The following is a 12,573-nucleotide window of genomic DNA, read 5'->3' as shown; positions in this document are numbered from 1 at the left end:
GGTGGGCTACAAAGGCAAGAAGTGACTGGCTTACAAGCATTCAAAAGGGAACCTAGATCCAGAGGGCATGGAGGAAGGTAGACTCTCCAGTGAGTAGTATCCAATCTGTCTAGGCGGGGCTGATGAAATGAAATGCGGATAGGTCTCTTGTTATACAATAGTGAATAATTGTTATCAGGACTGATTGTGAGAGTTGGAAATGTAAAAGTAGACATTTTGTAGCAAGGAGGGGAGTGATTAACTTTGCAGTCTATGAGCGTAGGGCCCTGGGACCATCAAGGGAGAAGAGCGGAGAGCAGGACCTTACCCAGAGTAGCAGTGACTCCAGAGATGGAGGCAGAGAAAATGATGTGGAGAGATGGAGCAGCTGGGGACTTTAGACCCAGAGAGGGAGAGGGGCTTCTCTGGGTCTAAAGTAGACTTGTAGAGTATACCCTTGGTTGGTTGATGATTCATGGAGGGGATTGTAAACATGGCAATGAAACGATATATGCTAGGATCAATGTAAAACTAATATTCTCCCATGTAAACTATCACATAATTCACAATAAAACATTTAAAAAATAATAATAAAATAACTGAAAAGTGCTATATGATCTAATTAATATAACAGAAAACCCTACTTACATCCACAGGTTTAGGAATTATGAACAAATTGGTAACAGAATTTCAACACATAGTTTGGGGAGGGGGACACAAAGTATCCATAAAAGTGGAATTCCTTTGTCATTTGGACCATATGGGTGTTTGTTGCAACATGTCTGCAAGTGGCTTGTAGTCCTTAGATGGTCTGAGGCCCACTTGAGTCCTCAGTGAAGTGCCAGAGGGCAGCTGATAAGAAAGGTCTCCAAGTAGCTGTCTTGCATCCAACAGACTCTGCTATATTATATTCCCCATGAGTCCAAGACATTCTTTTTTTTCAAAGCTTTTATTGTGCATTGAGTGGTAGTTTGCCTGGGAGAATATCAGTTTTACACTCATCTTACCGTATTTCATCATTGCAATGATTACAATCCCCTCCATGCATCACCATTTAACAGTATTTGCTTCTATTCCCTCTTTTGTTTTGTTTTGATGTACACAAAAACACTCAGGAATATATCATCATCTAAACAACCCAAGGGGACATTCTGCAAGCCTGAGTCCAAGGTATTCTTGATCATCTTTAATTCATTAATGAATTCACCCAGTGAACATTTCTGGAGCGCTTAGTATGTGCTCAACACAGTGGGGCCTACTAGGATGAATGTGTCCCCATCTCTTCCTCTAAGTGCATCACACTTTAGTGGTGATCTTAATCACCGTTCAAGACAGATGCCAATTGGCAAGCCTGAACACTGTCCCTTAAGTAGTCACCAAAATGTCAGCATGATAGAATGACTTCAATGCCTCCAGCTCAACAGAAGTTGGAGGAAGTATAAGGAGGCAATTGTAAGAAAAAGTTCCCAAATAGAGTGTATTTCACAATGCCACAGAGCTGCACTTCCGCTGACTTTGAAAGTTTTGGTTTTCATATTACTAACTGTAAGAGAATTTGTTTCTATTTCTTATTAAGCCAATTGAAAAGAAAATAGAGATAGGAAATTTCCCCTGACTTGAGTGAAGGTTTGCAACCTGTTAACATTGTAAAAGTCTTTAGAGAATTAATTCAAGTCTTGCTTTGAGATCATTCAGTGGACAGTGAGTTATTTCTAGCAGTGCTTCCAAACTCCAGAGGAGATGGATTGGGACAGGAGTTTAAAAAAAAAAAAATATATATATATATATATATATAATACAATACCTTATACAAATAAGTATTTGACAACTATATTTTTAGGAAGAGTCTAGGCGCAATAATGATAGGGTCCCTGGTGGCACAGTGGCTAAAGTGCTTGACTGGAAATCAAAGGTTGAATAGTCTAATCTACCAGTCATTCCATGAGAAAAAGATGTGGCAATCTGCTTCTATAAAAAATGTGTAGCCTTCAAAACCCTATCCTATAGGGCTGATTTGAGCTGGAATAGACTTGTTGGCTGTGGGTTTTATGTGGTTTTCTTGGTTGAGAAGTGATACCAAATGAAAGAAATAATAGCATTTGGTGGCAACCCTTACAATAATGAGAATAGATAGCCCTTCTGAGAAGTAAAAGAAAAAAGAATCACAAAGAAAAGAATTTTTCAGCATCTGAATTAATTCTCAAAACGATCTGCTAGTATAAAGGTGTGGTTTTTCCTAGAATTAGAGAGGCGTAGATTGAATCTCATCTCTGATGAAGACTGAGTGGCCTTAGACAAGTTAGTTAACCTTCCTTGTTTCAGTTTCCTCACCTGTAAAATGAGCCTAAAAATACCTGCCCCTTAGGATTGTTGTAAAGATAACACATAGAAAGCTCTTGGTACCAGGTAGGTTTGTTTAAAAATGACTGGGTTTTGTTGTTGTTGTTGTTTAATCACCCTTCTGTAACACTATAGGGTAAGCACTGGACTGCTAACCACAAGGTCAGTGGTTCAAGCGTACCAGCATCTCCTCAAAAACTCTACATAGCACTCAATGACACTTCAGAACAAAAAACAACTGCTTTGCCAAAATTTGCAAGTTAGTTTTGGGTTTTTTGTTTTGTATTTGGGAGGGGGAATTGTTTTGTTTTTGTTTCTGTTTTAAGAAAATAACTTAACATTTGTGTTTCAAACCCAGCCCAACCCACTGCCACTGAGTAGACGCCAACTTATAATGACCCTGTAGGAAAGTGTAGCTGGTGTGGCACTGTGGGTTTATAATGCACTGGACTGCAATGTCTGTTTGAATCTCAAGGTCGGGCATTCAAGCTCACCAGCTGCTCCTTGGAAATCCTACAGAGAGTCCCTATGTATCAGAATCAATTCAATGGTACTTAATGACAACAACAACAACATAGGAAAGAGTAGAACTGCTCCACAGGGTTTCTGGGGCTGCAAGTTTTTGCAGAAGCAGACTGCCTCGTCTTTTTCCATGGAGTGGTTGGTGAGTTCGAACCGCCACCCTTTCGGTTAGCAACCCAATGCTACAGTTTAATTCACAACCACATTTTCACACTAAGTATTTCTCCTTCCTAAATGGTCATCTACCTTACCTTTTGACAACAGTACAAAGGAGCTCTGGTAGCGTAGTGGTTACAAATTGGGCTGTGAACCATAAGGTCAGCAGTTCAAAACTACCAGCTGCTCTATGGGAGAAAGATGAGGCTTTCTGCTCCCGTGAAGATTTACAGCCTCGGAAACCCTGTTCAGGGTAGCTATGGGTCGGAACCGACTCAACGGCACTTAACAACAACAACAAAAGACAAGATCATTTGGAACACTCATAAAAAAAATGCTAAAACGTTTCAATTGATGAGTTGGTAATAATGATCTTATCATACAAGATCATTTTCTATAAAGGCAAAGTCATGTTCTGCCTTTCCTTCTTGTATGTGATTTTGAAAAGCAAAGTCAAAGTTTACCACACAGGCGCAAAAAATGAGACGTCATTTATTTATTCATTTAATCAAAATGCTTTCATTCAATAAATATTTACTTAGCATCTACAATGTGCCTGGACCTCCTCTAGACTCTAGGGATTGAGACAGGCAGACAAAAGCCCTGCCCTCAAGAAGCTTAGCCCCCCATTGATTGCCATACTGACTCAATGTCTTTCTCACTGAATAGTGATAGCATTTCTTGATTAAGTCATGGACTCTGACATAAAGGGGGTTCAGAAGTGCAAAAGGTATTATTCATGAATAGTGAAAAGAATTTGCTTCTCCAGAATTCCAATTTCTAATCCCAGTAGAACAAAATAAAAAATGAAAACAACCTATTGAAATGCATTCAGCTATTCTAAATCCCAAAAAATAGTCACCTATCTGACTATGAACAAGAAGTCCCATTGTTTCTGGACCAGCATTTTTTTTCCATATGTGGCCGAGTTCTTGAAATTTCCTGAAGGATGTTCACTGTTACATAGCATTTGAAACTTGAAAACAGACTGTAATTAAATTGTTTAAAATATGGGTTTAGCATATAAATCCTGCCTTACTTGAGCAAATTCAAATATCCCACAAACCTCAAGTTCTATGTTCACTAATAGCCTTAGGAACTTCTTTAGAATTCAGCTTCCTCTTCTAGAAGATTAAGACTTGGCCAACTGCTATTGCAAATAATTCAAAATCTCAATGTCCTAACATAGTAAAAGATTATTTCTTGCTAGCATCATAGTCCAATACTGGTTTGCAGGGTAACCCTGTTCTACCTCACTGATTGGAGAAACCCAGGTGTTTTTTCAATCACATGATTCCAGCATCTTCTAGTGTCGTGTCTTCCTCTGCATTTAGCTGACAGATGAAGGAGAGAAGGTATGGAGGACAGACAGCAGGAATTTTGTTTTGTAGACAAGAAGTGCTTGTGACTTCCATTCCTTCTATTCACATCCCAGTGGCCAGAACTCAGTCATGTGACCAAACCTACCTAACTGCAGAGTCTAGGAATGTAGTCTTGCTTCTGTGCTCTGGAGGAAGAGGAGATGAACTTTGGTGGACAGACTGCTCTGTGCAGACTTCTTTATAGTATTTAATTCAAAAGGTTGCTTGGAGAATTAAATGAGATAGTATATACGAGAGAGCTTCAAAAAAATTCATGGAAAAATGGAATTAAGGGAGAATGGAATTTTTCCATGAATTGTTTTGAAGCCCCTCTTATAGAAACTCATAGAAGTCTCTGTACCAATAGATACTAGCTCTGAGCTTTGATTACTGTACTCCCGACTAGTCTTAGGCTACCTCCTCCACTCAGCTCATCTTTGATGAACAGAGAAGGCCAGGTCAGTGATGCCTTTCTTTATTTTACCTGTAGGAGCAACAAAAAGTTGCTCACACTCTGTCTTCAACAGACTCTAGATCTTCACCAGGCATCTTTATCTACAATCATCTAGATATACTTTGTGCAATTGAGAGTAGTTGGCAAGTGGAAGAGTCCATCTTTTGAGTCACCTTTTGTAATTGTAACCTCATTTTATTATTCAATTTTGCCTAAAGTATGAGAGCTTAAGCCCTGAAGGAAGTGCGAAGTTACCAGATTGACTCATTCAGACCTGTTCTCCAAGTTGTTGTGGAGTGGTTCCTTTTAAACAATACACTCAGCATGTCAGCACCTGTTTAAAACCCTTCAACACTTGGTTGAATTTAGAATATAACATGAATACCTTATACAGGGTTGATTTTCCCCATCCCATAATTCCAGGATCAGCCTCCATCTCCCTTTCTCATTCCACTTCCTATCACTCACCCCCTCTCCTACTTCATTCATTTATTCATTCCTTCAATAGCACTTTACCTATCTTCTATTCTATTATGGGATGCAGTGATAAAGTCCCTGTCCTTGGTGGAAATTTAGTTACATGTTAGTGGGACTCTGGGCACAGATGCTCTTCTTGCACATCCTTTCCCTGCTTCCATGGCTTGATGCTTGCCTGGAACACTTCTTCTTCAGCTCTTACCTCACAAGTCTGTCTAGTGCATCTCCCTAGCCCAGGAGTTGTCTCTATCATAATGACCTGAAGTAGTCCTTCATGGCATTTATCAATCTCAAAAACCATTTGTCTCATTCATGTACATTCATCATCTGTCTACCTTTACTAGAATGTAAAGCAGAGAGCTTTTTTATTTTATTCAGTATTGTGTCTTCAACACTATAAGCCAAAATCCAAACCTACTGCTGTTGAGTCATTTCTGACTCCTAGTAACCCTGTAAACCCTATCCCACTTCCATTGTTGTTGGGTTAATTCAGACTCGTAGAGTTTCCAAGACTAACTCTTTATAGGAGCAGACAGCTTCAATTTTCTCTCAAAGAGCAGTTGGTGAGTTTGGTTAGTAGCCCAACGCTTAACACACAGTGCCACCGGGGATCTTTATAAACCCAGTAAGCCTGACAAAAAGCAGATGTTCAATAAATATCAATTGAATGAATGAACTAAGGAGCAGCACCTAAGACATCTGTGGCGATTCCAGATGTGAGCAAACTGTGAGCTCCAGTTTCCTTCCTGATAAGTTGTGTTCATCCCTGCTCTTTGTGATTATGGCTTTATAGGGAATGACACCACTTCACTGGGCAGCTTTCCACAACCAGCCTCAACATACCCAAATGCTGCTGAAGAAGGGAGCAGACCCCACTCTTGTGGATAAAGACTTTAAAACGGCTCTCCACTGGGCAGTCCAGGTGAGAAACTGGTTAGATTAAATGATATAAAACAATGTTAACAAGTCTCCAGCATTGGTTTCATAGAGCAAGGAAGATGCACTCTGTCCAGAGGGACAACTGCAAACTTGTCCATTTGGAGGGCTTGTTGAGAAGAAATCCTGCCAAGATACCGAGGGCGGTAATTCTGTAACATCAGGTGAAGCCTGCCTCCGTGGTTGTTAAATACACACACATCCATATGCACACACACACACAAACACAGACACCTCTGTTACTCTTGCTCTGGTCTCTCTTTCCATTGCTACAGGCTAATAGTGCCCCAGGGCAATCCTAAGAATCACTGGGAAAATCCCTTCCAAGTCTTTGTACTATGATTCTCGCCTTCCTTCCAAATCTTCCAAAGCAGGGCCAGTGGAGCTGGTCCTGAATTCTGTGCTGAAAAATGAAAAGAGTGGGCTTGTTATTCTACAACCCTGATAAAGAAGAGAGTCTTTAATATTAGACACAACCGAAGGGATCAGAAGAGGTCCGAGAAATCAATAGTCCAAAGAGGGTAAAACTGAGAATAAAGTGAAAGAATGATAGTAGCTCCCATGTGCTGAAGTGCTTTCTATTTTCAAGGGGAATTACTACTAAGAGTTATCTACTTCCTCCTTCAGGGAGAGCAGTAGTGTGCTTCCTTTCAACAGATGTGCTACCCATGTTGCTTCCGAATGGTTTCAACACAGGCCCGGCACTGTTGGTTTCATCAGCCCAGCAGAGACGTCCTTTCTGAACTGCTGCCAAGCTCCTGGGGGACTAGTTTCTGTCTGTGTGGTTTCACTCAGGTGTTTGTATGTGCCAAGCACAGCAGAGGCTGGCACCTGGGACTTTCAGGGTTGACATACAAGTCTGATGTGAGGGAAAAACAGAAGTGATTTAGAAACTGCTCTGTTTTTGTCCCTCCAATGTTGGTTTCATCTGCTCTTTACCAGGGCCAGTCCTAGGCAAAGCTTGTTTGTGCCATCTCCACCTGCCCTGAGCACCCTCCTACCTGCTTTCAGTGTCTAATCACCTTTCCTGTTCCCTCACTGCTAACCTTTGTTCCCAAGGTGCTAACCTCTGGCTGTTCAGTGGTCACTAGCATAACAGTGACCTCTTGGACTCCTAGGAAGTGCTCTAGGCTTCTTGGTTCTTAGTTGATGTAAGAGTGGTATCAGAATCAACTCTCTTCTGACTATTCACCCTGGTCACTGCTGAATTCTATGTCCATAGATTTGGGAGGAGGCCCATGTGTGTATTCTGAGAACTCGCCCTAGGGTAATTCTGACTCACATGCCATCTGTGCTCCCCCTTCCTCCGTGCCACCCTTAACCTAGAGCTGTTGCTGGAGATCAGAACCACCATTAGTGCTTGTACAATGACAGACTCCCAGGATCAGCTCCAGATCTGAGGTGGGTTTCCCAGGGATCAGAACCCCTCCAAGAGGCAAGCTGGCAAAGCCATAAGAAGAACATATTGAACTCAAGAGCTCTGGGTTTGCAATGACAGCTCTGGGTTTGATCTGAGAAAGTCATTAATATCTGCTTGGCTTAACTATTTTTTTATTTTTTGGTTTTTGAATGGCACCATGCATGAGAACGTCCTATATGACAGGCTGTGTAATTAGAAGAGATAATCATTTTTATTATGGTTCCTGACTTCCTCCATGAAACCTTAGCTATTGTACCTATATCATCGTATTGTTTCTCCCTAAGAAGTTTTAGCTGGCTACAGTGATTCTCAATCCTGTCTGCACATTAGAATCACATTAGAACTTTTAAAACAGATGCCAATGTCCCATCCCCTTAGATTCTGATTTAGAGTGGGGTCAGGCTTTGATATTTTTTAAGCCCCTCCTTCCCCCACCCCAACCTGGAGATTGTGATGTACAGCTAGGATTGAGAAGCACTGTGATAAATGGATTCATATTAATGGGTGCTAATCGGTGGTTCAAGCTCATCAGCTGCTCCTCGGAAACCCTATACAGGGTCGCTATGAGTCAGAACCAACTCGACGGCACTTAACAACAATACCTTATCTGGAGTCCTGGTGTGGTGCTGTGGGCTAATGCTTCAGACTGCAAAGCCGTTTGAACTGCAAGGTTGGTGGTTCAAGCTCACCAGGTGCTCCTTGGAAACCCTATACAAGGTCGCTATGGGTCAGAATCGACTTGATGGTACTTAACAACAACAACAACAATGCCTTATCTTGGAATCCTGATATGGCACTGTAAGATAAGCACTGAACTATTAACTGCAAGGTTGGCAGTTCAACCCTGCCAGGCACTCCTTGGAAACCTTCTACAGAGTCACTATGGGTTGGAATTGACGCTGTGACACTTAACAATAACAATCACAAATACCTTATCTACAAGGATCCCTGGTGACACAGTGGATTAAGTGTTGGATATGAAAGAAAGATGAGGCAGTTTCTTTCCATACAGATTTACAGTCTGAGAAATCCTCTGGAATAGTTGTTGTTGTTGTTAAGTACCATGGAGTTGGTTCCGACTCATAGCAAGCCTGTACAGGGTTTCCGAGGCTGCAAATCCTTACAGGAGCAGAAAGTCTCATCTTTCTCCCACGGAACAGCTGGTAGTTTTGAACTGCTGACTTTGAGGTTAGCAGCCCGAATCGTAACCACTATGCTACCAGAGCTCTGGAATAGTTGTACTCTATCCTAAAAGTTCCTACAAGTTGCAATCTGCTTGACAGCCGTGAGGTTGAATTAACAACTTATCTAGAGGAACCCTGGTGGCACAATGGTTAAGTACTGACTAGTAACTGAAAGGATGGTAGCTTAAACTCATTAACCACTCAATCTGAGAAAGACATGGCAGTCGCTTCTGTAAAACTTTATAAATCTGGGAACCCTTTGGGAAGTTCTATTCTGCCCCATAAAATCACTGTGGGTCAAAATCTAGTCAACAACAATGAGTAAGCCAGTGTACTCTTACCTTTGATAATCTGTAAGTTGATCATTATTCTGTATAAGTACAATGTCTCACTTATTTATTTATGCAATAGGGGTACAGTCATTAATGAGACAGGTCCCGTCTAGATTTTTGTGGGAAAGGAGTCCACATCATTCTTCAATTACTCAATAAGGATCGGTGATAGAAATTATAGCTCTGGAGGAATCCTGAATTTTCTAACTTTCTTGTTGTTTAGCAGTAAATTCAAGCATAGTGTATTCGAGATTGAACATTGCAGAAAAGACTAAGGCTAATTTCCAATGTCACTTGGAATCATTATGATAGTTGCCTTCTTTAACCTTTTTGTTTGTTTGTAACACAGGACAAGCTAAAAAGCTCTTTTTAAAGCTTTTTCACATAATTGTCATTTATTCCTTTCACAGAACTAATTTTATCTTGGACTCTATAGTGAGATCGCATTTAAGTCTAAAACATTTAAAAATAATAAATCCTCTGTACCTGGCATACATAGCCAAAGCAGTAAAGATCTGAAATACTGTACTTAAAAATAAATGAAGTTTGATGGCTACCATTTCTCAGATCCCTTAATATCTGGTGAACCTCTGCATTGCACCCATAATCATTTTTTACCCCATCCCATCCAAAGAAGAGACCTCACTGATTGGTTCTACCTGAGCTTCCAACACTGAGAAGAGCCCCTCTCCCTATCAATCTCTCTATTTGACATCTAAGTCTTGTAAAAGTGTGTTCTTGCCAGCTGTGATGACGCCAGTTCACTAGTTAATCAGAAGTCTCATAGCGCTTTTTTCTCTCTCTCTGTGCCTCATTTCCCTTCCACAACACTGCAAAAGTTTAAGCAAAAATTGTTTAATCAATTTCTTTGCCTTCAACTACCATATAACTCAGAAGATTCTCAGATCAAAAGACCAAACTCCAACCTCTCTCTTGAACTCTGGACCTACATTTCTAGCTCCAATGAAATCTCCCCCACAATATCGATTGACACTCAGTGCATGTTAACTGAATCTATGGTCTCTCTTTCCCATGGTATTCCCACCCTCCTAGTAACTCAAGCCAAAGACTCCAGGCTCTATAACTAATCCTTCCTTATCAATCCTTACATCTAGTTGGTTATCAAGACCTCTCAATTCTACCTCTTTATATCTCTCATCAGGAGCTCTGGTAGTGTAGTGGCTAATCTCACAGTAAGCTGTTCAAAACTACCAGCTGTTTGTGGGGGAGAAAGATGAGGTGTTCTGCTCCCATAAAGATCTAAAGCCTCAGAAACCCTGTACAGGGTCGCTGAGTCGGAACTGACTCCACGGCACATAACAACAACAACAACAACAATATCTTTCATCTCTGTCTCCCCCTTCCTGTCTTTACTGTATAGGTCAAAGTCCCATCAGGAAACAGATGGTACATTTCAATCAAGGCAAATGTAGATTCATAAAGAGGCTATTTTCACAGATGTGAGCAGGATTTAAGGACAATTTATGACTAGCAATAGCAGGTTATTATTAGTGCATATGGGCCTAAAAGTTCACGGAAGGGAGCTGTTAGGAAGACGCAACAAGAGCAATAATGGTAGAAGAAGCCACCCAGACAAGCTATAGTCTTCAGTAAAAGAATCTGCTATTACCAAAATGTAGCCTAGCAGAGAGAAAACAGTGAATAAATATCCCAATCTCTCTTCCTACATCCATTCTCTTTCAGTGTCTTCCATTGAACAAACCCAACCAGAAGCCAAAAGGCAAGAGATACAATTTGATTCAGTCCATAGGATGCTAAAGGATAAAAAGTAGGATAGAAAAGCATGGAGCATAACCCTGAGGGGGCAACTGGAGACAATTTAGCATACGCATTATCACTTTCTTAGATCAAGCTCCACCATCTTTATTTGAACAGTTGTGTAACTAGTATTCCTACTTTGAATTATTCCCCTCTCCAATCTCTTCATATCACAGCATACCATTCCTGTCACCAATGTGACAACTTACAAATCAATATACTCTTGGAGCAGTTGTTACACCAAAACAGTTAAGATCTCTGAGACTGTTGGATCAAACTTTTCCAATGGGTTCTGCTTTTGGTAAAAGGCAAATTTTGTTGTTGTTAAGTGCCATTGAGTCGGTTTCAACTTATTTGTTGTTGTTGTTAGGCACCATCAATTCAATGCCAACTCATAGTGACCCTATGCACAACAGAGCGAAACACTGGCTGGTCCTGGGCCAACCTCACAATTGTTGCCACGCTTGAGCCCATTGATGCTGCCACTTTGCCAATCAATCACACTGGGAGTATTCCTCTTCTTCTCTGACTCTCCACCTTACCAAACATGATATCCTTCTCCAGTGGCTGGTCCCTCCTGACAATATGTCCGAAGTATGAGAGATGAAGTTTGGCCATCCTGGCCTCCCAAGGAGCACTCTGGCTGCACTTTTTCCAACACAGATCTGTTTGTTCTTTGACTGCCCATGGTACTTTTGATATTCTTCTCCAACACCATAACTCAAATGCATCAATACTTCTGCAATCTTCTTTATTCAGTGTCCAACTTTCAAAAGCATAAGAGGTTATTGAAAATATCATGGTTTGGGTCAGATGCTCCTTAGTCTTCAAACTGACATCTTTGCTCTTCAACACTTTAAAAAGCTCTTGTGCAGCAGATTTGCCTAATGATACACGTCATTTGATTTCTTGACTGCTGCTTCCATGAGTGTTGATGGTTGATCCAAGAAGAATTAAATCCTTGACAGCTTCAATCTTTTCTCCATTGATAAGAATGTTGTTTATTGGTCCAGTGGTGAGGATTTTTCTTTTCTTTACATTGAGATGCAATTCATACCGAAGACTGCGATCTTTGATCTTCATTAGTAAGTATTTTGAAATTTAAAGAGACAGTATGGACAGACAGCACAAGAGGCATCACAAGAGGCACTCACTCATCTCTGCCAAGAAATTTGGAAGACAACTATCTGGCCATCTGATTGGAAGAGATCAATAATTATGCCCATTCCAAAGAGAGGTGACCCAACAGAATGTGGAAATCATCGGACAATCTCTTTGATATCTCAAGTGAGTAAAGTTTTGCTAAAGGTAATATTTTACAGAAACAGCTACAATCATACATTGACAGAGAACTTCCAGAGGTTCATCCTGGATTCAGAAGAGGCCGTGGAATGAGAGATATCATTGCTGATGTCCGATGGATCTTGGTTGAAAGCAGAGAATACCAGAAGATGTTTATCTGTGCTTTATTGACTACGCAAAGGCTTTCGATTGTGTGCATCATGACAAGCTATGGACAACATTGAGAAGTGTGAGTATTTCAGAACACTTAATTGTACTTCTGAGAAATCTGTACCTAGACCAAGAAGCATTTGTTCGAACAGAACATGGGAACACTGAATGTTTTAAAATT

The 12,573-nt window shown here is 40.7% G+C and overlaps 1 protein-coding gene across 1 annotated transcript in view; it reads left to right on the top strand.

Annotated features, from left to right (window-relative positions):
- ANKRD55 (ankyrin repeat domain 55) overlaps positions 1-12,573 on the top strand; it is a 210,984-nt gene that overhangs the window by 124,105 nt on the left and 74,306 nt on the right. The window contains exon 7 of the mRNA XM_006874653.1: positions 6,083-6,211. Within this exon, the coding sequence (XP_006874715.1) occupies positions 6,083-6,211 (129 nt within the window). The remainder of the gene's footprint in view (positions 1-6,082; positions 6,212-12,573) is intronic.

This window comes from Chrysochloris asiatica, unplaced genomic scaffold (genome assembly GCF_000296735.1).
Source record: "Chrysochloris asiatica unplaced genomic scaffold, ChrAsi1.0 scaffold00291, whole genome shotgun sequence".
NCBI classification, from domain to species: domain Eukaryota; kingdom Metazoa; phylum Chordata; class Mammalia; order Afrosoricida; family Chrysochloridae; genus Chrysochloris; species Chrysochloris asiatica.
The sequence above is the reverse complement of the archived record's forward strand: the minus strand, read 5'-3'. Positions and strand labels throughout refer to the sequence as shown.